Raw genomic sequence first — 26,342 nt, forward strand, 5'->3', positions numbered from 1 at the left:
TAAAACACTTGAGCTGAAATTATGGTACCTAAAGGACATTATTTGTTTGAATCACAGTTATAATAAACCCAGAGAAGAATTCAGTCTATCCTGACAGACCTTAATCTTTAGCTTCCTCTAGTGCATTTTAATTAGGCTCACAGAGTATATATTTGCTTTCTTACTCAGCAAGATCAAGATCTCGCCACTTTTCATTTATGAGCTTTAGTTTCACATAAAAATTTCAAAGTCTACAAACCTCTGAATTGAAGCTTCCAGTAGCCATTGACATATCACACACCAGTAAATACAAACATGGTACCTAAAACTATCACAGGATATTGTAAGACTCTATCTAAGAAGTACTCTAAAACACCGAATTCTGATTTTCTACCAGGTTCTGTAATGCCCTGCTGTGGTGGGTTGACCCCGACCAGCAGCTAAGCACCCACACAGCCACCCATTCATTTCCCCCTCTGGTGGGAAGGTGAGAAAAACAGAGAGAAGAGGAGAGACTCACAGATTGAGACAGAGACAGTTTGACAGGTGAAGCAAAAGCTGTGGGGACAAGCAAAGCAAAGGAGGAATTCATTCACTACTTCCCATCGGCCAGGCAGGTGTTCAGCCACTTCCCAGAAAGCAGGGCCGCAGCACGCCTAAGGGTTACTCAGGATGACAGATGCCAGAACCACAAACATCACCCCCTTTCTCCTCCTTTCCCCGAGCTTTTACTGCTGCACATGCTGTCAGGTGGTACGGAGTATCCCTGGGGTCGCTTGGGGTAGGCTGTCCTGGCTGTGTCCCCTGGCTGTATCTGTGGGGGGAGAAGGGGTGCAGAGGGGGAAAAAGAGACAGCCTTGACGCTGTGCAGGCACTGCTCAGCAACAGCTCAAACTCTGGTGTGTTACCATCACTGTTTTAGTCATAAACCCAAACCACAGCAGCATACGGGCTACTATGGAAAAAATGAACTCTATCCCGGCCAGTACACCTACTATAATAGCCACTGATAAAAATAAACAGATATTAAGTTTGCAGAGCATCAACTGTTCTGTCTCCCATCCATTGGAAAAATGCCTGTAAGGTAGCAGTAGTTCTCAAAATAATTTGAATTTGCCACCTTAAAAAAGTGCTTTAAATAAAAATCCACTGAAGTGCTATGGATATGGGACCTTTGGAGGGACAAACATGAACAGCAGGGAAATGTATTTTTCTGATAAGAATTACAGGAATTATCTTGTTCCTCATTTTAGGAATTCAACCAGTGATGCGATCAAAAACAAACCCCACGATTCTGTAAAAATATATTCCAACTTAAAATTTAAGTTTTAAATAGCTTTTCAGTCCCAGAGCCAAAATTAATGAAGACTTATCACGTACAATACAGTTACTGAAGGCAAGATTACTGGAATTCATCATTCCAGAAACTACATCGTAAAACAGTGTTGTAATTTAAATGTTTAAAAATCAGTTTTCCACAGAAAGCAAGATTTATCAGCATGCATGTAAAAAAATGCTGCAATAGAATGTTTCTTTAAAAGCTAAGTGTAATTTTTTATTTTTTTTTTACCTAGAAGGATTCTGATGTATCAAGCTAGCAACCGTTCTCTTTAACTGGAGATGCACAAGCATTCTGAAACTAAAAACTTTACTGCTGCAGCTAACCAGAGTTTAGTTACTTCTTCAAACAGGCCAAAAGAGGGAGTCAGAGCTCTACTGCTGGGAGGCTGCCAGCAACAAATGTTGCACACACCCAGGATTAAAAACCAGAAAGTCAAAACATTTTATTGAAAGTCGACATTGCAGGAAGGTATACATTCCCTTCTGCACATTTAGTCATCCAATATCCAACTTGCTGCTGTTGGTATCATTCACATTTTGCATCATCTATTGTCCATTAGATGAAGTAAAAATGGAATAAAAATAATGCTGAAGTTTTAGGGGTCAAGTGACCAGATAACACTAGTGTTATTACCGAAAGCATAAGAGCATAAGAAGAACAGAGTTTTTACAATGGGATATGAAAATACAGGATTGGAGGGACGTTTGTTCTGCTCATGAAAAGGAGAGATTTATTACTTAAAAGCACAGAATGCACTGCGAAAGATGCCCTCCCCAAAACTACTCTCCTGTAGTTTTATGATGGGATGATAGCTAGAAAAAGGAGGAGGACATCTCAGCTGTGCCCTGGACTGTTAGCCTCCACATCTGCATGCTGAGATTTATACTGCTCTCCCTAGGAGGCCCTTGACAATGGGACTATTCCAAACATTGGCTAGGTAGAGCCGTGTCCGTGTTCCCCCTCCCCATGAATTACTGCATACTATCAAAGACAAAAACAAAAAATGCCCATTCTAATCTCTCTTGCAAACTTCACTGTTCTTTCAGAATACACTCCTGAAGACTGGGATAAAGATCAGAAAGTGAGCAATGCCTAAAAACAAAGCATGTACACCCTGGAAAAATTTTTTAATGCTAAGGGACAGGAACCTTCTCATGATTAAAAGCATTGTGGGAATAATTATGTGATCCAAACCCCTAATTTTCTATAATCAATCCTGGAATACAACACAAGAAAAAAACAAACCTATTAGAACTAGCACCTGGGGTGGATCTGATGGTTGGTAAGTCTCCAGAATAAGAAAAGGGATCTTTTTATTACTGTAAAAATCAAGCATCATCAATCTTGACTTCCATATGCTTACTTCATTAAAATGCTTTTATTTCATAAAACTGCTTTTAGGGAGGAGACCTAATTTGTAGTATATAATTAGGTTAGATATTATAAGGAAACACACGATTTTCTTTCTACAGCCATCCAACATACAAAGTACATGTTCATGATTTTACAGATGGGCACCTGGAATTCCCTCTTCTCTAGAGACCAGCCTGGAGCTATTCCCACACCAGCACTTAACATGCCAGCACCTCCTGTCATAAAGCAGCAGTGCCTCGCCCACATCTCCCTCCCTTCCACCCCCTCTACTGCTATTAGCCATTCACCTGTGCTGCCACAGAAAAAATTGCCAATACCACCTAGCCCACAGACAGCACCTCCCTGACTTCTGTCAAGTCACGGAAAAGGGACACTTCCTGTGTGCTCCCTGCCCGGGCTTGGATCTGCTATGCACCTTCCAATCTGAGGACAGCTGGGACGCAGCAACAGCATCACTCCTTCTAAAAACCTTAGGTAAATTTAACCTTCACAGATCTAAGGAACAGATTTTTCATGTTAAAGCAGGAACTGCATTTATCCCTTTTGCTTCTTAACCTTACACCTCCCATTTTCCAAAAGCTGTTCAAAATAACCACACCTGTGCTCAGAGCTCCTGGCATAGCTACAATTAGTGGAAGTCAATATAATCACTATTAGACTTGTAATACTTCTAGAACATATGCATTTCTTTTAGAACCAGGTGAAACATTCCTCTGAGATGCTTAAAGGTGCAACGTCATTACTACTCTATACTGTCATCTTCAAATTAATGTCATAGCTTCACCTTGTATACATAAAAAAGCCAAACTAATCACTTTTTCTAGCTTTATTACTTTAGAGGGATCTATTTCTAGGATTTGCTTGACATTGCTATCTGAAATTATGAGGACAGCACTTCAGGAAGGTCAACCTTGTATTTTACAAAAACCAAGAGCCATCCACTATTCCCCAGGTGAAAAGCAAAAGTAAAGATGTTAATATCAATAAAAAAACTAAAAACTCACTCACTGTCTTCTGTGGGAAGGACCTGCAGGGAATAAATCCATTCTATTATATCATCTTTGTTCACCACATCTAAGGAATCCAACATATCCAGACCAGAGAGTGCGAAAAATGCAATTGTCAACCTAAAAGAAAAAGATAAGACTTACACTTGCCACCATAAATATCATGGGAAAATTAACAAACGGTTGCAGAAACAGAAATATCTATGAATTCTCAGCCTTTGACAGTGGTGCAACATATAGAGCCTACCTCAGAAAGCATGAAATTTATCTACTGGACAAAATTATGCTCTTTGTATTATAAACATTTCTCTGTCTCAACAAGGCTTTTCATATAAGCCACGCCTCCTTTTATATAGTAATGACATGCCTATTCAGACATTAACCTAAGGGCCTGCTTACCTGAAAAAAACACTAAAAAGTAAACTAGGTTTTTAACATATGGAGCACTAGTTCTCTGTGATGAATTCTTACATGAACAATCCCCTAAATATGCCGTAAGTGCAAGGTAACCCTGAACTGCAGTAAGCTGTCTCTCTCTGTGTCCCAAACCCAATTTCAGATGCTTAGAAGTTAGGTGTCAAACAGAAAGGCTTCCTTTGTAAGCAATCAATGTATAAATAGGCACATGGGATGAATTACCATCTAGAGGTACTCATTTCTTGTCCTTTGGTATAAAGCAGCCTAGATGACTAACTTAATCAAACACCTAAAATTAAGCATGTCACATCCAAGTATCCAATACAGGAGTACAGTAGCTAGCATGCTAAATGTCTTTCTTGCCCACAGCTTGTTTCCTTCCATAAACATGTGCTACCATACTGGTTGAGGGTTTTCTTTTTACCTCAAACCATTGCAGTCACCTAGCTTACAGCATAGCCCCTCAAAGAGCTGCATTACTTTCCCTGACAGAGGACCAAAGCAACAGCACTGGTTTAGGAACTTGAGATAGCTTGCTATGAGAGAAAATGTTCATGTAATGGTACCGTGGAAGTTCTGACTCAGATTAAAATTAGCTGGATGTATATTTTGCTACCCACACTTGCATCTGCCTGTTCTCCTAGAAATTCTTGCTCTCCTTTCACCAGATAAGATTGTGAAACAGCTGCTACACAGGCAGACAGTAGTTTAGCATGCTAAGGAAAACCAAAAGTTAATGCCAGCTGTCCTCAGGAGACTAAGTTATAATTTACAGTTACCTCACAAGCTGCTGAGCCACCTTGGCCATCACTAGTAGGCACCTCTGAAGATGAGGAGACAGATGTGGACAGAAGCCTCGACAGCCACGTGGTTCTGCATCAGAACCACAAACAGTAAGACCAAAGTAAAAATGGTGATGTGAGTCAGCCCAAAACTCACCTCCAAAAGAATTCTTTTAATTAAAATGCAGCAGCCAAATGATGATGCAGGAGATGCTGATCTCAGTAAAATGGCACAACCTCAAAGGGTGACATTCCTACCAATGGGCTGACCGGCTGCTATAGACATCATGTGGCCATCTGCAAGCAGAATTTAAGTCAACAACTTCTGCTTCAAAACTGTTATCATTTAGGATTACATAGCAAAAGTGGTGGCCACAACTCAGTTGAATAATGGTGACTTGTTAAGCTGAGGTTACTTGATTTTACACTATCTTTTACTTTGACCCTCAGCTTTTGCATTGCTTTTCATACCACTCTTACAAACAAAAGGTTTTAATCTATAATCTGCTTGGATATTGAACACTAACACTCCCTCTTCAAAAAATCCCTCCATGCAACTCTAAGGTCCTTGCAAAAAAACCAACCAAACAACAACAAAAAAAAACCCAAAAAACCAAACCACGGACTAGAGTACAGCTCCATTACTCCAAGTATTCATGGCAGAAAGTGTAAACTTACTCTGTAATCATTGGATTTTAAAATATGTCTCTTTACTATTATAATTACAAAAAAAGTTTTTGAGTACAGAAAGCCAAAATAGTGTGTTGCACACAAAGATATTCCTACGTGGAACAGGAGTGTATTTTAAGCCATCTGATGACTAAAAAATTGTCTTTCAAAGTACAAAATTAACACTTCAAGGCTTATATAAACTTTTGCCATTGATCAATCAGGTTTGTGTAACCCAAAATCTGACTCTGGATAATAACCCTCTATTTCAAGCAAAGCCACTACTTTTATTAAAAAATCAAGAAATTTATTGTTCAGCTACAGTAAATTATTTATTTGAAACCTTGCATAGATTTCCCAATTTTCACAAACACTAAGTTTGACAACCTTTTACTGAAAGTATTTAAAGACATTTTCACACTATGTTACCCAGCTAAGCTACTTCCAGTGAGGCACAAACAACGTGCCAACTTCAGCACTAGAAACTGCTGCAAACTAGGTCCAAAACCACAAGGCTATACATACAAGACAGACAATAAATCTCATCTATACTTAAAAATACATATATCAGATAAATGAATGTAAAAAGTGGTTTTACATATAGTTAGGTGTCAGTTTACTCATTTAGAGCTGATTCTCTGTGTTAATAGTACCAGCATGACTAAGGAACAGCCCGTACACTGTGTTGGAATTCACATATGATAGGTAAGAACATCTGGCACCACTGGACATAGACAGGTCCTGATAGAGCCATCTAGATACTGCACCCTTATTCCATATGCTATCCTGCCTCACAGAAAATTAACAGACACATGTTCTAAGACTAACAAAGACAACTCTTAGCAGCACCTTAGCTGACATATAGCATGAAGTGTAAAAAGTTTACACACAGCTATTTCCACAGAGGGCAGCCCTTTGTACGACAACCCCCAAGTCTGGCATCACTTTCGCTGTATCTTTTCTTCATGCCTTCTACCACTTTAGTTACTGCATGTGTATTAATTTAGGAAGTCAAGCATCAAAGCTTGACAGCTGAAATTTATTTGTTAATTGATCTACCGAGAGCTTACAGAACAGGTATCATTTGTCTTAAGTTCCCCTCCAAGACAAGCGAGTAAAGAGATTTCTGATGACAGATTTAGAGCTTTTCATCTTCAGGCATGGACAAAGACTACAGTTTCTCAGCAGAATTCAGGAAGCATTTGAAGTGACCGATTTGAGAAACTGAGTAAGCGTGCTACAAAGAGCACCATGAAGCACCACGATTTGAAAGACTTCAGAGACTAGGAGAGCTGCGTTCTCCTGCAAAACCTCACAGTACTAACTGATCATGTATGAAACACTAGCAACCAGATTACTTAAAAACTACTGTGGTGATGCTGCACGCAATAATTACAGACAAAAATAATAATGAAGTTTCTGAGACAGTAAGTTGAGTAAAGAACGTGAAGTCAAATTTCTTTATCGTTGTACCTACTCCCTTAGCATTTGACAAACTACAGCTTTAAGTTAGAATGGACCAGCACTGTGTGGAAAATTTAATCCTCTACCACCCCGCCTGGTTACAACAAATGCAGTTGTTTCTGCTGCAGTGCAGTGAACCAAACCAACTCACTGACAAATGATTTTTTTTTTTTTTACAAGTGTCTCTAATTTAGTTTAATTTATCCATCTAATTCACCATGGAACCACACAAATGCAGGAACAAGGGAGGTAAGAATAAAAGGGTAACAGCATTTCTTTCTGCAGCAGTACCAGCTCAGAAGGCCTGCTGAACTCAGTGACCTTGAACTTGTCAAAAAGGCAAACTTAGTATCCTCAAGGTCAAACTGGGGAAGATGTATTCATGGTTCAATCTCCTGCTCAGAATTTGTTAACAGATGTGTATGTACACCTGCAGAACACTGATCTAAAAATCAGTGTAAGAGAACTGAAAAACCTCTGGTTGAGGAAAAGCTTCACAACTTCAAAAAATGCATGAATTTAGATGACCGTGATTTTTATCCTACTTGAAGGCTTAGACTGTGCTCATTACCCAAAAAATTAAGGCATCCTGAAATATTTTCAAATTGACAGTTCCAATTTTCAGAAAACAGTGTTTTTTTCAGTGTTGCACAGCCATTATGTACAATGCACTGGGCACTGGTTATTTAATGTATTGTGGTTACTATGACCACACATTAAATGGTGTGGTCAACAACTCATTAATTTCTCAAGAGTTCTCAAAACAATTAGCATTATTATTAGCATTATTCAGTAAGACTGGGGAAGGCCCCATGTAAACCAGAGCCTGTGTTTTAGCTCAGTGGCAAACTGCGACAGCTTGGCAGCATAAATCACAGAACAGAAATGCCTAGGTTGCCAAGGGCCTCTGGAGATCACTGGTCCCACCTTCTGCGGAAAGCAGGGCCTTAGATGAGATGGCCCAGGACCCTGACAAGCCAAGATTCCAGCACTTCACTGGTCAACCTATTTGTGGTTAACTGCTCTAATGGTGAAGAACATTATTCCTACATCCAGACAATTTTCCCTGAAGCAACTCATTCCCATAGCCTCCTGCCCCGTCTCCATGCTCCCTCGTGAAGGGTATGTCTCCATTTTTTTCTCTAACTACTTCCTCGGTAATGGAAGACTGCTACCAGATCCTCCCTCCTCTAGGCTGAACAAACCCCATTTCTTTAGCCTTTCTCCATATGTCAGTGTGGCTAAGGTTAGCCCTTTGTGTTATGATTCTAATACACCTGCACGTTACTGTAACTTTAATGCCTAGAAAAAGTATAGCATGCCTAGACCTCCCCTTGCTGTCATTTAAAATAACTGACAAAGTACACTGAAACATCGTCTAATTTTTAATGAATAAGACTTACATCTCTGAAATCAGAATTTCTAACTTTCTTTTCAAATATAAAGTTATGTGTTACTCCACACACAGTTCGGCACTATCCATCCTAACATGTTTTTGCCAGGTGTTTGTACTCCCAGCTGAAATAAAGCTTGATTTAGCAGGAAGACTCGATCAAAGCCATTGAGCATTCTTCACAGCACGACTTGCAGGAGATTACCAAGTGAAAGGCATCTGATGATTTCATTGGTTGAGTAAGAGATCGAACCCTCCACCTGTCGCCAAGTTTTTATCAAGTGCAGCTTGACAATCAAATCATCGATCCTCTTGTGCCTCAGATGTAACCGTCTACCTTACGTGAAGACTTTCAGAATGTGACATAAATGCATTCTGAAGCCATTCCAGGGAGAAGTGTCCCTCTAATTCAAAGCGAGGAGCATACTTCACTAGTATTTTAACTCTTATACTAGCTAATGAAGATTTAAATTATTTCTGTTACATAAACAAGAGTCTTCTGCATGCTGACTTGGAACTACGAAAGGCTTAAGCCATTTATTTTAAAATCGGCTTCCGGGGTGGATTAAAAGAGCGAAGCACGGGGCTGAAAACAGATTAAAAGGATCAACAAGTCTTCCCCGGCGGACGTGGGGGAGTTTAGGCGAGCACGGACTGAACCCCTGCACCAACTCGTGTTTTCTGGCAGCCGTCTGCCGGCGGGCAGATTCACAGGGAGCGCTCTCCTGCCGGCACTGCGCCGCCCGGCCGTTCAGGCTGCCGGCGCGGTGCTGCAGCCCGCCCGCAGCCGCGGCAGGCCGGGCCGGGCGGGCAGCCCTCCAGGAGGGGTTTCCCGTCTACGCGACTGCCCGCCGGCGAGGGACGAGCCGCCGCCGCCTCCCTGAGGCGGGCGGGGGGAGGGGTGGGGGGAGGGGGGCTCTGTCCCGCCTTCCCACGGCGCGGCCCCGGCCCGAGGGCGACGAGGGCGCGCCAAGACCCCGACCGCCATCCCGAGGGCGGCGGGGCCCGGCGGCCCCGAAGGCCGGCACGGCGGCGGCCGCCGCCCGGGCGCGGCGCCGCCGCCGCTGCGGGCGGCCCGGGCGCGGCGGAGGAGCCCGTCCCGCTACCTGCTGGTCTCCAGGGAGGAGTAGCGCTCGGGCAGGATCTGGAGGCAGCGCTGGAAGAAGCGCACGTGCCGCTCCCGCAGGAAGTCCAGCCGCTCCGCCTCCCCCGAGCACGGCGCCGCCGCCGCCGCCATCTTGCCGCCGCCCGCGCCCGGCGCGCACGGTCTGCGTCACTCGCGGCGGCGGCCGCCCCGCCCCCTCCGCGGTGACGTCACCGCCGACGGGGCCCCGCCCCGGCGGCCGCGCCGGTGGCCGCGCGGAGTTTCCCTGCGGGCGGCGGCCGGCAGGCGGGAAGCGCGGCTGTGAGGCAAACGGCAATATACGCCGTCACGCAAAGCCTGCCAGGCCGGCAGCTGACGTTTCAAATCCGACCCTCGAGACGTACAAAGGACGTACAAAAGACGTACAAATGACAATACGTCATTGTGTCAAGCAACTTTTGTGACCACTCCCCAGGACTGCTGGCCGCTTCACAGGCAAGGAAGTCATCATCGTGCGACAGGGACGGGCAGGTGCTCATCTACAACCCTTGTCTCCAGGCTGGGACGGCTCTAAAAACAAGGCAAATAAGCACGAAGAGCTCATATGCAGCTGTATTTTCGTCATGCTACGCGTCCCTCGTTCTTCTCCTTACCTACGAGGAATACGTAGAAGCGGTTCTGAAGCTGTTGGTGCGACGCCTTTTATGCGCTCCTCCCAGCCCTTGGTAGGTTTGTACAACCTGGACCAGTCTCTGGTTAGGTGCGTCTCGACCTCCGAGTGAAACAAACAAACAAACAAAAAATTGGTCTTTTTCACTGATCACAGAACGAGTTACATGCACTCATTAGGTCTTCATCATATGAATACGTGCAGAGTAACTGAAACACAGCTGGCTAGCCAGAAAGAGACTTTCCCCTCCACACTGTCACAGGAATCGGCAGAAACGTGATGTCAGTAAGAGGGGCAACAACTGCTTGCTCTCATTAAATTTCAGTAATTTGAAAGGTTAAGCTCTTAAGAGCCCACACAATGTCCCCAGAACTCTTCTGGAAGCCAGCCTACTTAGTAAACGAATGGTAGAAAACCATTTCAAAAATAAAAAATACCACCCATATTGCAGCTCATTTGCATGAGCTATAGGCTCTACCCAGAACAAATATTGCTGGGACATAAACAAAGTCTCTCTTGCACCTTTTTTTCCCTCTTTTTTTCAAACACAAGAACAGCTATGCCTGCTGCATTTTTGTCTCCTGATAGCGAGCATGACTCACTGTTTAAATTCTTTTCCTTTATCAACCATTTAGATAAGTAAAAGTAATTGCTTTTTAGAACGATGAGGAAAAGGTTGTTTAAACAACCAAGCTGCACACACCTCAAATTAAAAAAAAAAAAAGGTAAGTTACCTTCTCTCTTAACTTTGCCAACCGTTTTTCTTTTTCTCGTTTCTCTACTTCTTTAGCTTGTTTTTGCAGAATCCTTAGCTCCAGTTTATGTAGATCCTGAAACATAAAACAAACGGAGAAGCAAACTTCTCTTTGGAAGTAAAACAAATTGTATCAAACTATATATGCAGCCTTTTCACAGGTAATTTTTTTTGTTTTGAAATTATTTTGTCATAGTACAGAATAAAGTTATACTAGGTAGCTACTTGCTACAGCTTGTCCTGCACAAACAAATGATAGTTACACAGTATTGAAAAAAAAATGGATTGTAGTAGGTTAATCTCTAAAACAAAAAAATGAAACTCTAGTGTGAATGCTGACAATAATATCAGTTCTCCAGTAATCAGATTTACACTGAGATGGCATCTAACTTGATCTTACAGCTACTGAAACCTGCAGGATCTTCAACATCTCTGTTTACTTCATACCTGCATACAACAATCAGGTCTTTTGACGTTTTCTGTATCGTGGAGAGCAACACAGCCTAAGCTTTTTTTCCCAAACATTCTCACACTGAAGTAAGTAAAACCACTTCTATATGCAGAAAGAAATATGGGCTTAAATAATCCTGTAGAACTTAGACACTGAGGAAAATCAACATCTTTGTCTAGAACAAAGTTTCATACTGTTTCTTGTATGTAACAGATGCTGTTATTCATAGTGAATCAAAAATAGACTTAAATGAATGAAACTTGGGTATTAAGGATTTTTAAAAGTGTTTAACAGATGATACTATATGAGGAAGTAGGTGAATTTAGAACAACATGCATAAGTGGAGATGTAATTACGCACACGCTCTTGAAACTTAGTAATTTCTTCTGCAGCAATTCTCTTCCTTTCCTCCTTTTCAGCTTCCTCTCTCTTCTCCTTTTCAAGCTTTTCAAGTTCCTCCTTTTCTTTCTTCTGCAAGGTATACCTCTCCAACAGTAACTTCATGTGGCATTGGCGCTGGTGTTCTTTTTGGTGCTTTTTCTCCTTCTCTTTTTCTAGTTTTACTTGTGATGCTTGTTCCATTGCAAATGCTATTGCTTTCTGTTTCTTCCATGCTTCAATTGCTGCTTTTTGTCTTTTTCTTTCTTCTTCTGCTTTTTGCTTCTGAGCTTCTTCATGCTGTAGCCATTCTTCCTTGAGCATTTTTTCTGATTTCTCTTTCTCCTTCAAGTTTCCTTCTTTTTCTTGCTGCTGCTTTTCCTTCCACTTCTTAATTGACTGCAAGAGAACAGCAGGAAAAAAAAAAAAAGGTTTTCATGAAAATTTTACACATTCCCATTGATTCAGTCTGATGAAATCATATGCTTCAAGGATACAAACTGCAGATAGGAATTAAAAGTCTACTAAAGGCAAAACTTAAGGCAAAAAAGCACCTATGTCTGCTTTGTCACAATTTTTTTTTCTATTTTATGGGTCACACAGGCAGGTTTAATACGTGCCTGCTAAAATTATTTAAGTTATGGCATTCATATTACCTTGGAGTAGTTATGAATGTTGGTGTAATATGCTTTTTTTTGATACAAATGTATTTCAGGTCTTTTTTTTTTTTTTCTTCAAATTAACCATTCCAACTACTGTTTTATAATTCAATTTTTATGTCAGTGTATCTTTTATTACTCGAATAGTTCCTGAAGGAATTATAATTCTCTATGTTGGTATAGCAGAGGTATAGTGCTTACACAGTGGGACAGATACTCTTAGGGACAGATGTAATAAGAACTGCAATTTCAGATAGGATCACTTACTGCTCCGGAATTGGCATCTAACTTGCTGGACCACTGCCATCCAAAGCATTTATAATATAGTTTGGCAATACACAGCCCACTTCAGTGTGTTGTTAGGTCTATGCTTATTGGTAATTCTTTAAGACAAATATTTTTGGCAAGTTGAGGATGCTAAAGACTTTGGTTATATACCATCAACTGTAACAGAAATCCACCTAGCACTACCACCAGAGGCAAATATAAAAATAAGAAATGCATACATTTTAAAAATAAGCACTTTTTCTTAAAGCTACAAAAGCCCTAGAAGGGTTATTTTACCTCTTTCTTTCTTTCATGTAAAATTAGAAATTCTTGATACCATTTGTCATGCTTTTCAATATCTTCTTTTGTTCTTCCACAGAGATACTCAAGGGCTTCATCTATGTAAGACAGCCTTCCTTTGTGTTTTGTCCACACTTTCAGAAAATTTTGATGATCGTAATCATCCCAGCCGCCTTGCCGCCCTCCTGTTCGCTGAAGAAATCTTTCAAACTCTAGTACTTCTTCAGGTAGATGATTTTCCAGTGTTTTATCAACTGAGACCCTGGCTGATGGTAATTTCAAAACTTTTTCTGATGTTGAGCTGCCTAACGCCCACAGTTCCACTTTTCTCTCAAAGACACTGAGCTCATTAATGGTAGTTTTTTCCTCCTTCAAAAGCTGTTCATATCTGAAAAGAGAACAAAACTGCAATGTAAGAAAAAAAATCCAGTATTCATTGTTCATTCACCGAAAATGAATTTTGGAATTGTTCAATGCCACACAAAAGCTATTCTTCAAAGATTAAGAACTGAAATGGTAACACAGATGACAGCATGGTTGTAATGATCCCATAATAAAGCACTACACAATGAGAATTAAGTTACCCTTTTAGTGAAAGCACACATTCATGGCACTCAGACAACTAACTCAATCCCCTCCTGACACCAATAGAGAGAAAGGGGAAAAAAAACCCCACCCACTTAAAAAACAAAACAACAGCAACAACAAAAACCCCACAATCTAACCTCTTCTGCAGCCTTTGTCTGAAAAGCCTTTTCATAGGCAAATCATTGTTAAATTGGATCACTGCAAATCTAAATCACTGCAAATCTAAAAGGCTGTTTATCAAGATTCTAACGTTGATAGCTTGACTTTTGATTTACATACCACAGGAATCACTAGCAAAAGAGTAAATCAAAAGAATAGTGTACTTGATTAATGCAAAGTTTCCATTGTGTCTTATGAAAGCACTTTTTCTTGTAGCTGAAGCATTTATAAACACACATTTGCCTCTGTTCCTCTTTAAAAGCATTGACTGCATTTTCAACTTCTTCCATCATTTCCTTGAGCTTGTCAACAACTAAAAAAGGAAAAGAAGAAAAGAGCATATCACTTAAGAAGTCTACAGTATTTACCAGTTAATTCAGCACTATCCAGAAATGTAGGCACTTGCAGAGACTTCCAGGACATTTTTATTTCAGTGTACAAAAAAGCATGCATTTCCACCTCAAACAGCTTCTCATTTACTCAAAAGGTGTGATTTACAGTGATTTAGCTAACTGGATGCAAATCCCAGTATAAGTGTTTATTTCGATTAAACAAGTCTCATTCTAAGTAACCTTCAACTGATTCACCGAATGACAGCCTTATCCTAAAGAGTTTCCACTTCTGTTTTTTTATAACAATGCAGTTAGCAACTTAAGAAGCACACTCAAATCTTTGGTTTATACCAGTCCATAGCAATCCTATTTAACCTACAGGTCACTACTTTAACAAAGCTGACAAAGAAACATCAAAGTAAGACTTTATCCTGTACTGTCAGCATGCTGTACTCCTGATATGGAGAAAGACAGTAAGACAGCTGTCTAGAGAAGATCTATTTTGCAATGGTAGGAAAAAGTTTTATAATCTGTTTTAAATGAGCACAACATCTCTATGAACACATAGTTTAACTAACCTGGCTTTAAAAAACAGTAAACTAAATTGGTACAGTTATATAATCTAGAACTCTTAGTTCAGCTTTCACGCCTTGTTAGTTCTTGGTATCTTTGCTGACAGCTTAAGAAGATAATGCATTTTTTATAGATTAGACATTGAATAAATGAAATGAGATGCATCTTATCTAGCATCAGAAAGCCCTCAGCTAGTACGAGGGCTTCAGCCTGAGCTCCACACAAGGCAGTAATGTTACCACAGGAGAATGGTTCTTTCAGTGCCTATTTCCCAAAAGTTTCAAAACATCCAAACTGAACAAGTTGCTTCAGCATTTTCCACAGAATATTCCAACCTACACTTCAAGCCATGTGGATGGCTTGAAATGGGTTCCCTGTAGACCCTACTCTGTGACCTCTTACCAGATGAAAGGGAGCTATATGTGAGCAGCACTAGAATACTAACTTTATTTTACATAAGGCAAAGAGTTACATAGAGAAAATACCTGGCTTTCAACAGCCTGAAGAAACAAACCCACACCACTTCTAAGACAGAGTAAGTTTCTCTGTTTCTACACAGAACTGCACAATCTTTCACTATTTCTTACACTTCTGCATTCTTCCCTTCCCAGATTCCTGGAAAAGCAGATAGACTGGAGGAGGAGTATCCCAAGTCTGCGGGAGAATCACAAGCCCGACTATGCAAGAAACCTGTCTTTAGAGGAGAATGTTTTTAAATCTGTCATCACAACTTACATTCTGGTGTAGGCTTCACATCTTTCAATTGTTGCTGAAGTCTCTTCACATTATTTTGTATTTTTGATAGATGCTGCAGGATTTTAGCTTCTGTTAAACAAAATAAGGTGCTGATAGTTCTAACAGTTCCATTGTGCATTAAATTCAATAAGAAACGAGCAATTAAGTGTCCCAAATAAACTGGGGATTTCATCTAAGCAGGGACATAAATTCTGTTTGATCATAAGAAACTGCCATAATACTAAGCATTTTAACATGACTGTAACTGCATGTAGCTGACTGCACAGGCCATGCATCTGCCAACACAGCATCAACAGATTTTAAAACTAGTAGCTCCTATTTCTAAAGGGGTCAACAGGGTAGTCATATCTAAATTAAATCAGGTTTGTTTTTTTTCCCCCGCAAACCTTTTATCAGGTAAGTGGAGTTTGGAGAATATTGCCTATGCAGATGACACCTGCTCTAGAATTTTGTGGGAGACTCTGACCTAGGCCTCAGAACACTCAGCAATGAAGAGAAAATAAACTTGGAAAGCATATGTGAATGTACTACTTCAACGAGATTTATTTATTTGCTGTGTTAACTAAAGTAGAATCAATGTTTTCGTGTACTCCAAGCATGCATGCACTTATTTGCTTTGTTACCACTTGGCTCCTCGTGAGTCCATAAATAAAATACTGATGAGGATAAAGTTCTGGATACAACTCAGGTACTAAGGAGCTGTATTTTCTATCCTAAAAGATTTGGTTTAAGGAAGGGTAACAGAGTCCAAGACCTAAATGTAACAAAGTGTAGCTAAGACATGACCCTACTAGTTCCTGCTGAGACCACAGAAAGTGTGAAAGCACATAGTTCATACTGAAAGACCTGAACATAGTAAATGGGAAGTTTGGGGGTTCTAGTACACACCCTAAAAGAATCACACTCTAACATGCCTTCACATCTCACATGTAGTGCCTTACACCTCTCATCTTTGTCCTCTTTATTCTCTCACAACAGTATCTCCATCCATACTTCCATGCTCCCTTCTTACCCCTGGAAAATTTTCTGAACTTTTAGCTTAGTCACTCCTCAGAAATATTGATTACATTTCTTAAGGACTGCAAAATGTAAAGGATATGATTAGTTTCCTTAATTAAAAGATGCACATTAAAACACATACAAATTTGTAAGGTAAGTGTATTTTCAGTTGTCTCTACGTGTCCTTTCCCTTCTTCAACTTATTTTGTTTTGATCTTCTATATCAGAAGACATAGCATGATTTATTTGATTACTTTTAAAGAATCTAGGTACTGTGACCAGGGAGTTACTTTTTTTCCTGAAGTATTTAGTTAGTCCATAAGTAGAACAGATATTGTAGGACAGATACTGTGCACCATCTCACAGCACTATTTAGACTATTAAAATTCATTATCCATGAATTTGAAAAAAATGCAAACACAGAACTGTTTAAAAGTATATTTAAAGGCAGCAATCAGTGTGTGAAAACTTAGGTTGTGGTAAATATGTATTTATTCTACCTTAGCTAGACTACATTAGATTTTGCATACACACACACAAAATTGATTCCAAGTTTCTAAAACAGTAACTTTCCACTGAAGTTGTGGGTGGTATCTGCTACATTCAATATGAAAAAAACCAAGTTAATAACACAGAAGGCACAAAATGTTTATGCTTCCAAATTTTGCAAGTGAATTATGGAAGTCTTCTTTATAAGCAGTATACATTGTGAAATACCACACTTTTATCAGCATCTACCTTCCACCTGAACTAATCTCTCTCTACTACTGATTATTAAGCCATTTAAACAAACAACAGTAGAGTAAAAAAAGAAAAAAAGGGCAAACAAAAAACCCAAATAAAAGCCCACTTACTTTCAGTTTTCCTGCTGACAGTCATGCTATGTTCCAGTTCCTCTAGTAGGCTGTATTCTACCTTGAAATCACTCTTCCTATTGTAAAGATGTCCATTTTTGTCTTTTTCTAGATTTGCAAGCCTGGAAAAAAAGGTTGCCACACTAAGACACAAATACTTAGCAAAGCCCCAAGACTTTCCAAGGTTAGTATCCAGCTGAGAGTGTCAACAGGACTGTCTTAGATTTTATACAAATAATTGGTTTGTTCCTACATCTGTTTTCAAGGAAAATCTTCCTGCAGTTATGAGACTACACACCAAAGTAACCCAAGAACTTGAACAGGAGAAAGAAGTTAACAAGGAAATTACCTCACTGACAGGCAGTGGTTCACACATTGAAATGGCCTGAATTTTTATCTGTGCTCACTATTGGGGAGCCTTACAAGAATTTTCACTGGAAAGTGCAGGGACAGAGACAGGCTGTATTATTGCAGTTGCACACATAGATGGAGCCCCAGCACAGACAAAATAAGTACATTCCCTCGACCTTAACACTAGTAATAGTACTACTGCAACTGAAGATGCAAATTCAAGTTCATTAGCATCTAAATAACTTAAGATATTAAAGCTGCTACCTTACTTACTGACTACGCTTTATGTATAGTACAGAGAGTTACAGGTAACTTTTGCTTTCTTACTAAGGTCAGAAGCTTTAGAGTACAACTCAGAGCGGGATGTGCTTTGCCTTACTACAACCAGGCAGTATACTAGGGTTTGACCTACAGAACAGCACATGCAAAAGGACTGCAGATACTGCAGTCCTGAGCACATCTGTGAAGTTTGGTGCCACCACATTAGAGATCAGAACAGCAGGACAGTGGTGCCACATAGTACAGAGACATCTGGTAGGATTCCCAACATTAAGCAACACTACCGACAGCCCAAGCAGCTCTCTCAGTGGCAGCCTGGTTCTTCAGCAGACTATTCATAGAATCATAGAATGCTTTGGATTGGAAGGGACCTTTACAGGTCATCTAGTCCAACCCCCCTGCAAGAGCAGGGACATCTCTAACTAGATCAGGTTGCTCAGAGCCCCATCCAACCTGACCTTGAATGTTTCCAGGATGGGGCCTCTGCTACCTCTCTGGGAAACCTGCTCCAGTGCCTCACCACCCTCATTGTAAAAAATTTCCTTCTTAAATCCAGTCTAAATCTGCCCTCCCTTAGTCTAAAACCATTACTCCTCATCCTGTCACAACAGGCTTTGCTAATAAGTCTGTCCCCATCTTTCCTATAGACCCCCTTTAAGTACTGGAAGGCTGCTAGAAGGTCTCTCTGCAGTCTTCTCTTCTCCAGGCTGAACAACCCCAACTCTCTCAGCCTGTCCTTGTAGGAGACGTGCTCCAGCCCTTGGATCATTTTCGTGGCCCTCCTCTGGACCCGCTCCAACAGGTCCATGTCTTTCTTGTACTGAGGACTCCAGAGCTGGACGCAGTACTCCAGGTGGGGTCTCACCAGAGCAGAGTAGAGGGGCAGAATCACCTCCCTTGACCTGCTGGCCACGCTTGTTTTGATGCAGCCCAGGATACAGTTGGCCTTCTGGGCTGCCAGCGCACATTGTCAGCTCACGTCCAGCTTTTCATCCATCAGTACCCCCAAGTCCTTTTCCGCAGGGCTGCTCTCGATCACATCACCCCCCAGCCTTTATTGAAACCCGAGGATTGCCCCGACCCAGGTGCAGGACCCTGCACTTGGCCTTGTTGAACCTCATGAGGTTCACACAGGCCCACTTCTCCAGCTTGTCCAGGTCCCTCTGGATGACATCCTGTCCTTCTGGCATGTCAACTGCACCACTCAGCTTGGTGTCATCTGCAAACTTGCTGAGGGAGCACTCGATCTCACTGTCAATGTCATTGATGAAAATATTGAACAGCACCGGTCCCAGTACAGACCCCTGAGGGACACCACTCATCACTGATCTCCATCTGGACATTGAGTCATTGACCGCCACCTTCTGGCTGTGACCATCCAACCAATTCCTTATCTACTGAACAGCCCACCCATCAAATCCATATTTCTCCAATTTAGAGAGAAGGATGTTGTGGGGGACCGTGTTAAAGGCTTTACAGAAGTCCAGATAGACGACATCCATTGCTTTTCCTTTGTCCACTGATGTGGTAACTCCATCGCAGAAAGCCACTAGGTTGGTCAGGCAGGACTTGTCCTTGGTGAAGCCATGCTGGCTGTCTCCAATTACCTCCCTGTCCTTCATGTGCTCTAGCATAGCTTCTAGGAGGATCTGTTCCATTATTTTCCCAGGCACAGGGGGGAGGCTGACAGGTTGGTAGTTCCCAGGGTCATCCTTTCTACGCTTTTTAAAGAGGGGCACAATGTTTCCCTTCTTCCAGTCACTCGGGACTTCACCTGACTGCCACGACTTTTCAAATATCATGGAGAGTGGCTTGGCAGCTACATCAACCAATTCCCTCAGGACTCTGGGATGCATCTTCTCAGGTCCCATAGACTTATACATGGTCACGAACCTGATCTTCCCTTACAGTGGGAAAGGCTTTACCGACCTGGTCCCCAACATGTTGTCCATTGACTTGGGAGGGGTGAGGAGACCAGCTGCCAGAGAAGACTGAAGCAAAAAAGTTGTTGAGTACCACAGCCTTCTCCTTGTCTGTTGATACTAGGTCACCATTCTTGTTCATCAGTGGAGGTACGCTTTCTTTAACTTTCCTTTTCTGGTTGATATACCTGTGTAGAAGCCTTTCTTGTTATTCTTTGCATCCCTTGCCAAGTTCAGCTCCAGCTGCGCCTTGGCCTTCCTGAACCCTATTGCTGCTATATGGTTCAAATCCCTATTCGGTGCAGTTTATGGTTCACAGTTTAAATGCTTTGCTGTCCACTGGAATTCACAGACCAGACCCAAGTACCAAATCTCCCCACATAGTGCACTAGAAGCCTTCAGAGCACAACAACTACAGAAGGACAATGTGCCATAGTTAAACAGCATGTCTTGTTTGAAGCTGCTTGGGAACGTCTACATTGCCCAGCAGTCAATTTCTGAGCCATAACCCAGGATCCAGAATAACCAAGGAGGAGCTGATTCAGTCAGACAGCGTAAAACACCGCTGTGAGACTTAAGTGTCACTGTTCATTCAGGATTCACAACTACAAATCTATCCTTCAGCCGGGTGGCTATGTCAGCTCTTCTTCATAAAGCTCATCCATGCAAGAAGAAACCTCCCTGGTCTTTCAGCCTGCCAGGGTACTTGTTTCAGCACTTGCTCAAGATGTGGGGAGACAGATTTAAATCACTTCTGTGCCTGAGCACAGAACGCCCTGTTCCAAATGGGAACCCCCATTTTCCAAAGCAGTGGTCTAGATATTCTAGATGAAGTGCTTTCAATCTTGTCTGAGGAAGCTGTTGTAATGCTGCTGCAATTCCCCTTTTGCTAGTATGTCATAAGGGCTTTAGGTCCTTAGAAGGGTAAGCACAGCTGAGTAGGAAAATTAAGTCAATTATGCCACACGCACTTTCTTTTTTGGGGATCTAGTGCAGCGACTGACCAGAGTCCAAATGGTAACTAGAACAGGGCTTTTTGGAGCTCATGAGCCTATCCTGAACTACTGTAACAACGACAATAATCTGCCTGAGCTCCTGAAAAGGAAATCTTAGCCTAAAGGTTTCATTACCATAAATTCTTACCTTGAACCTTGAGTTACGTTACCTCCAGAACAGCGTGAAAATATACTTATGATGAAGTGTTTAACTTACTGAGTTTTTAGCTTTTCTGCAGTTCTTATGAAGTCAACTTTCTTAGCTTGGTCAGCTTTCATCTTCCAGTTCTGAAATTGTCGACCAGCACCTGCAGTACTGGAACAGCTGTCATTCTGTACATAACAAAATCAAGTATTATTCAAAAAGAGTATTTATTTTTTAAATGCTCATTGGTTATCTTTAAGTAGACAACACCACAGTGCAGAGTAACAGCATTACTTCAGTTTTATGCTGGCGCAATTCAACTAATTTTAAATCACACAGGTATATAAAACTGGAGTGATGAGTGATGGCAAGCTGACGACTGTATACAAAAATGCATTCTTTAACAGAAAAATGGAAAGACTGCAACATCAAATTACTTTAACAGAGGCTGCTCACCACACTGCAATACGAAATCAAGGCAACTGCCTTGCCTCTCACGGCAGCCAGTAACTACCTACCTGACTATAAGCACGTAACCTATGCCAGGCAGATTACCCCCATTTCATCCCGTTCAAGAAAAGCACTAGCTTAACTTCTGAAATCCGCTTAATATCCCTTGCAAATTGCCAACTCTTATTCATAGCAACCCTGAACATCCTTAACATAACCACTGCTAGGAATGCAGATTATGAAACCGCCTGTTCAGGTTATGAAGCTACCATTTTGAGGCCAGCCCAGCAAACCCGCGCTGCTTCCTACACGTCTCTTTTTAGCGTTTATGCCTACACCTCGTACCAAGCTGGAACTCCTCAGAGGCCGCCTGCCGGCGGGCCCGCACAGAGGGGCGGCCCGCACAGAGGGGCGGCCCGCAGCCGGCGGGAAGGCCGGCGGGGGAGGCAGCGGCCCCGCGCCGCGGCGCGGCCTTTACCTGTTGCTGCGCGGCGGCCGCCGCAGCCACGGCCGTCGCCAGAGCAGCCATGCTGGCGCCGGCCCCGGCGGCCGCCCCGCCCCGCCGGCGGCCCTGAGGGGCGGCCCGCGCCGCGCCCGGCCTGTCGGCGGTTTGAGCCTCCCGAAATCCCGGGATTTCGACAGCAACAAGGCGGGGTTTATGCGCAGGGGGGCTGCCCCCTGTTGTCCGAGCCAAACGGTGCGTGTGTGCGGCGGGCCGCCCTCTTGGAGAGGGACGGTGCCGTCCGCAGTGCCTGCAGCCGCGGAAAGCCTGCGGGCGTGCGCTCGAGGTGGCGAGCGTTTGGAGAAGACCACGGCCTCACGTAGGCCCCAAGCTGTTCTGCGGTGCTGTTCAGGTCCCCTGAGGTGGCTTGCAGAGCTGGGGCCGTAGTCTGGGTGTCACAAGCAGCTGTCCCGGCGGAGCGACGTGCTGAAGAGCCGGTGGACAGCGGTGGCCTGGCCCGTGGGCTGTTCAGGAATCCTGTGTGTGTATGGCGATCCGTCAGATGCATGGCAGGTGGTGCTTGCTGTAGGGTAGCACTGCGTCCCGCTCTTCTCTCGGTGGCTGGTGTTAATTGGGAAGAGCCATGTATGGTTGTAATTTGACTGTGATTAACTGTCTTGCATATATGATTTAACACTTTTTTTCCCTTTCTCAACGCATGGAGCATGCTTGTCACTGGCTCCGGTTCCATTTATGTCAGGATTTAAGGTTTTGCTTCGATTGCTTCCTTCAGGAAGACCAGAACATATCCTCATTATCCTGACAGAAAATAAAGTTTCACATTATTCAATACATTTTTGGGACTCTCGAGATCTTGGTTTTTACTCACATATACCAACCAAACTTTTAATGAGTTGCCAATTAACATTTCTGCAGAACAGAAATAATCTATTCATGCAGTGGCTTTGCTAGCTAAAGAGATTGTACAAACTGGTGTTTTCCCAGCTGCAGAACACAAAAGCGTTCACAGATGCTAACCAAATGGCCTAAGCTGAAGACATTTTATTGCCTAATTGATGTTTTTAGGAGCACTTTCCTGATATATTTTTCCTCTTCATATTTTATGACTGCGCTTACATTTGATTTCTTTGTATTTGCTGAATAGGAATTAACAAGTAAAGGAGAACATTTCAAAACCTGAAAATAGTCATCAGCATAAATTAAGGAGGATTGTTCTCACAGATTGCTACCTGAAATGGCTTGTAAAAGTGTCCTCTCCACAGCAGTCTTTCAAAGTCTTCTTTGTCTTGTCCTTCACTATTGGATGAAAGAGAAAAAAGTGTGTCTTCTAGAAGGTTTGTATTTGCTTTCCTTTGGTAACTGTCAGCCCTTCCAAGGTTTCTGTTATTAGGATCAGCAAACTGGTAACTGGTCAGGGATTGCTCCACAGCAAGCACCTGCTTTCAGCAAGCATTTTAACAACGTGGCTCTGGTTGTAATGTAATTCAGATACTGTTCAGTAGTTCACCAATTTCTGGATGGTCAATCTATATTATTGTTTGCCACACACTTTACTCATGAGTTACTCAGAATCCTGAGGACTTTACAAAGATGCCCTGGAAACCATGTGCAGAGGTATTTCAGGTATTGGAGCAGAGCTAGGCTTGGCTAGTTCTGGCTCTAAGTACCGTGAGGGTCAGGCATCAAGTTGTGATTGATTATGGTATAAAGATGAACCCTGGCTTTCAGCTAGGGCAGGACATTACTTCATTCTGTCTGTGGAGCAGGACTCATCTAAGCCAGGCTAGATGAGCCCTGTGGTGGGTTGGCCTTGGCTGGCCACCAGGTGCCCACCAAGCTGCTCTATCACTCCCCTCCTCAGCTGGACAGGGGAGAGAACAAGATGAAAAACTCATGGGTCAAGATAAAGGCAGTTTAATGAATAAAAGCAAAGGCTACTCTCGGAAGCAAAGGAAAGCAAAAGGGTTTATTATCTACTTCTCATCAACAGGCGATGTCCAGCCACTTCCTGGGAAGCAGGGCCCCAGTACACGTAGCGCTTGCTTTAGACGACAAACATCTTAATAACGAATGCTGCCCTCCCCCCCCCCCCCCCCCATTCTCTTAGCTTTTATTGCTGAGCATGACGTCATATGGTATGTAATATCCCTTTGGTCAGCTGGGGTCAGCTGTCCCAGCTGTGTCCCCTCCCAACCTCTTGCCCACCCCCAGCCCACTGGCCTTTGGGGTGGGTGTTGGAGAGACAGCCCTTGTGCTGTGTGAGCACTGATCAGCAGTAGCCCAAACGCTGGAGTGGTATGAACACCTTCTAGCTACAAACACCAAGCACAGCTCTATGTGGACCACAGTGGGGGAATGTTAACTCCATCCCTGCCAGACCAAATACAATGCCACAACTCTTGGGTGGCCTGTGTGTACTTTTTGGAAACAGGTGATCTAGATCCAGAAGAAATGATCTAGATAATTACATAGCGTAATTACATCTTTATTTCCCCCACACTCTCTCAGCTTAGTTTGGTGTTTGAAGTTAGCAAATCCCTGACTTCTCTGTGTGTTTTGCTTCATAAAAGCTTTCAAGATTTTGCACAAAAATAAAGCACAGAAGTACACCAAGAAAAGATAAAGCTGTTAAAATTCAAAGGAACTGGGTATACATAGAACAGTAAAGCCCAAATAACAGAAAAAAACCTGCTAACCAGGAAGATGCAATGCCAGCAATCAAAGAGTTGATCACAGCCACTTATCTTTATGGAAGAGGCATTATCTGTCACAGTATTGGCTCAGCAGTGTCTCCCATTTTACTGAAATCCTTCAAGCCAAACAGAGAAAAAGGACTGCACAGTAACGTTGTATTCCCATCCATGAGATCCCTGAGGAAACTGCCTTTCAGGATCTCAGGAAACTGAGATCCCTGAGGAATCTTACCAGGAGGCATAAGCATCCACTCACTGGATGCGGATCCCCGGAAGAGACTTCTCTAAGTAGGTCTTTCTCTCCAGGGAACTCAGAGTGGTTTTTTTTAATTGGTTCCTTATCTCTGGGTCCTCAACAATACATTAGGGCAGTTGTAAAGTATCAAGCAGAAAAGACAGCCAGTGTTAGAGAAGCAAACTGTTAGTAGTTTAAAAGAGTAAATTAATGATCAGAAAAAATCAAAGCCTTTAACCCTATGGGTACAACTATGCACTTGTGAAGGCATTCATAAAATTGTCAAGGTATCCTAGACTATAAAAGCACCCAGTTGCTGCTAAACAACATGGGCTTTCCTTGTATTTTTATTTCTGAAAACAATGTCTCCACTCTAGTCTAGCCTCAGACTCACAGGTCAGAATTAAACCAACTCGGCATCAGCCAGAATATGAAAAAAAATTTAAGCAGGTGCAAAAAAAAAGCTATTAGAGGTACATGGATGATACGTGCTTATTCTGGGGTGCTGTAATAATGCACTCTCTGGGGGGATAAGCAGAGTAGGGAGGGCACCTGATAGGTACACCAGCAGTAAGCGCAGTAGTGCAGATGTGAGCAGGGGTGGTACAGTTCTGCACTGTGAAGGCAGGCTGCTTTCATCTCTGTAGTTTTTGGCCACCAGGTGTCATCTGAGAAGCACCGGATAGCTACTAAGGGCATAGCTTTTGTATTTTTTCTTTCTAGAAACCAACAGCAAGCTTTTACTGTCTATAGGTAACATAGCCTGCACTCAGCCCTTTGGCTGTCTCTGTCCCTCTTTACAGGATGATCTAATCCGCCCCACACTGGCACCATCAGCTCCCCTTCATTTGATGAGGACAGAGAGTGGTCGTCACTTCTCCCTGTGAGACCTGTCCGGGAGTGCTAGCAGACCTGACAGCCTGGACACATGAATGTTTGTTGCTCTGCAGCCTCAGCTCACTGTCAGTGTCCCCTGCTACCTTGTCCTGCTGGTGCCTAACTTGCCCCAGAAGTCAAGGAGCTCCAGACTAGACAGTGGCAGTGCAAAAGATCTCTTTTCTGTTCCCCAGGTTAGTGCCTATTCCACTCACCCTAACTTATTTTTGCATAAAGCTGTGCTTTAGGTAGAAGGGACTTTGCATGGTAGCATGATGGCAAGGAACGGTAGCTCAGCTTTCACATTTTGTTCTGTGTAGAAGGCATCTCTAAAGAAACTAAAAGCACAAGATATAGTAGGAGGCCTGCAGTCAGTAGCTTAGTTTTAGTAAATGTTTGTAGGAGAATGTAGATGGTAGGAATAAAAAAAGCTGTATTCATAATGTCCACAGAAATATCTGCTCATCTAAACTACCCTTTCCTTTTCTTTCTGTAAAACACAGCTTATATCCTTCCAGAAAGTAAACATTTATTTGAACCCTGACTGAAGTCTAGATTTCACACTAAAAGTGAAGTTGAAGACCAAAAGGGAAATGAAAAAACCTGAACAAGTCCACGTGACAAATCCAAGAGTCCCAAATGAACAGGAGCACATCATTTTAGTGTTCTTCACTCTCTTCTG

The 26,342-nt window shown here is 42.5% G+C and overlaps 2 protein-coding genes and 1 long non-coding RNA gene across 4 annotated transcripts in view; 1 reads left to right on the forward strand and 2 right to left on the reverse strand.

Annotated features, from left to right (window-relative positions):
• The window catches only part of PGGT1B (protein geranylgeranyltransferase type I subunit beta), a 40,920-nt gene extending 31,255 nt beyond the window's left edge, over positions 1-9,665 (reverse strand). Inside the window, 2 exon segments of the mRNA XM_072860371.1 lie at positions 3,704-3,822; positions 9,534-9,665. Of these exon segments, the coding sequence (XP_072716472.1) occupies positions 3,704-3,822; positions 9,534-9,664 (250 nt within the window). The 5' untranslated portion in view covers position 9,665.
• A 289-nt stretch (positions 9,666-9,954) lies between these two features.
• Positions 9,955-22,012, reverse strand: CCDC112 (coiled-coil domain containing 112). 2 transcript variants are annotated; one of them, XM_072860369.1, is made up of 10 exons: positions 21,872-22,012; positions 21,016-21,131; positions 17,252-17,373; positions 15,378-15,467; positions 13,975-14,050; positions 12,988-13,378; positions 11,747-12,163; positions 10,916-11,011; positions 10,165-10,283; positions 9,955-10,081 (listed from the first exon to the last, which is right to left on the reverse strand). In XM_072860369.1, the coding sequence occupies exons 1-10, from the start codon at positions 21,920-21,922 to the stop codon at positions 10,051-10,053; spliced, it is 1,509 nt and encodes a 502-aa protein (XP_072716470.1). In that variant the 5' UTR covers positions 21,923-22,012; the 3' UTR covers positions 9,955-10,050. The 2 variants fall into 2 exon arrangements, with proteins under 2 accessions (XP_072716470.1, XP_072716471.1); XM_072860370.1 differs by having other exon boundaries at positions 21,739-21,931.
• LOC140651188 (uncharacterized) lies at positions 10,099-16,406 on the forward strand. The gene is made up of 4 exons (XR_012042292.1): positions 10,099-10,236; positions 11,338-11,472; positions 13,070-13,217; positions 15,254-16,406. It is a non-coding gene; the product is annotated as an uncharacterized lncRNA (long non-coding RNA).
• Positions 22,013-26,342: the final 4,330 nt, after the last annotated feature.

The sequence above is a fragment of the Ciconia boyciana genome, chromosome 4 (assembly GCF_034638445.1).
Source record: "Ciconia boyciana chromosome 4, ASM3463844v1, whole genome shotgun sequence".
Lineage (NCBI taxonomy): Eukaryota > Metazoa > Chordata > Aves > Ciconiiformes > Ciconiidae > Ciconia > Ciconia boyciana.

Excerpts from the sequence above, each read along its gene's own strand:
- CCDC112 (XM_072860369.1), bottom strand. The coding sequence starts at position 21,922 with ATGGCTGCTCTGGCGACGGCCGTGGCTGCGGCGGCCGCCGCGCAGCAA. Across the intron at positions 13,379-13,974 it reads AAAGAGGAACAGAGGCAAAT|ATATGAACAGCTTTTGAAGG; the intron begins GTGTGTTTATAA and ends TTCTCTTTTCAG. Across the intron at positions 10,082-10,164 it reads CTTCTACGTATTCCTCGTAG|AGCCGTCCCAGCCTGGAGAC; the intron begins GTAAGGAGAAGA and ends CCTTGTTTTTAG.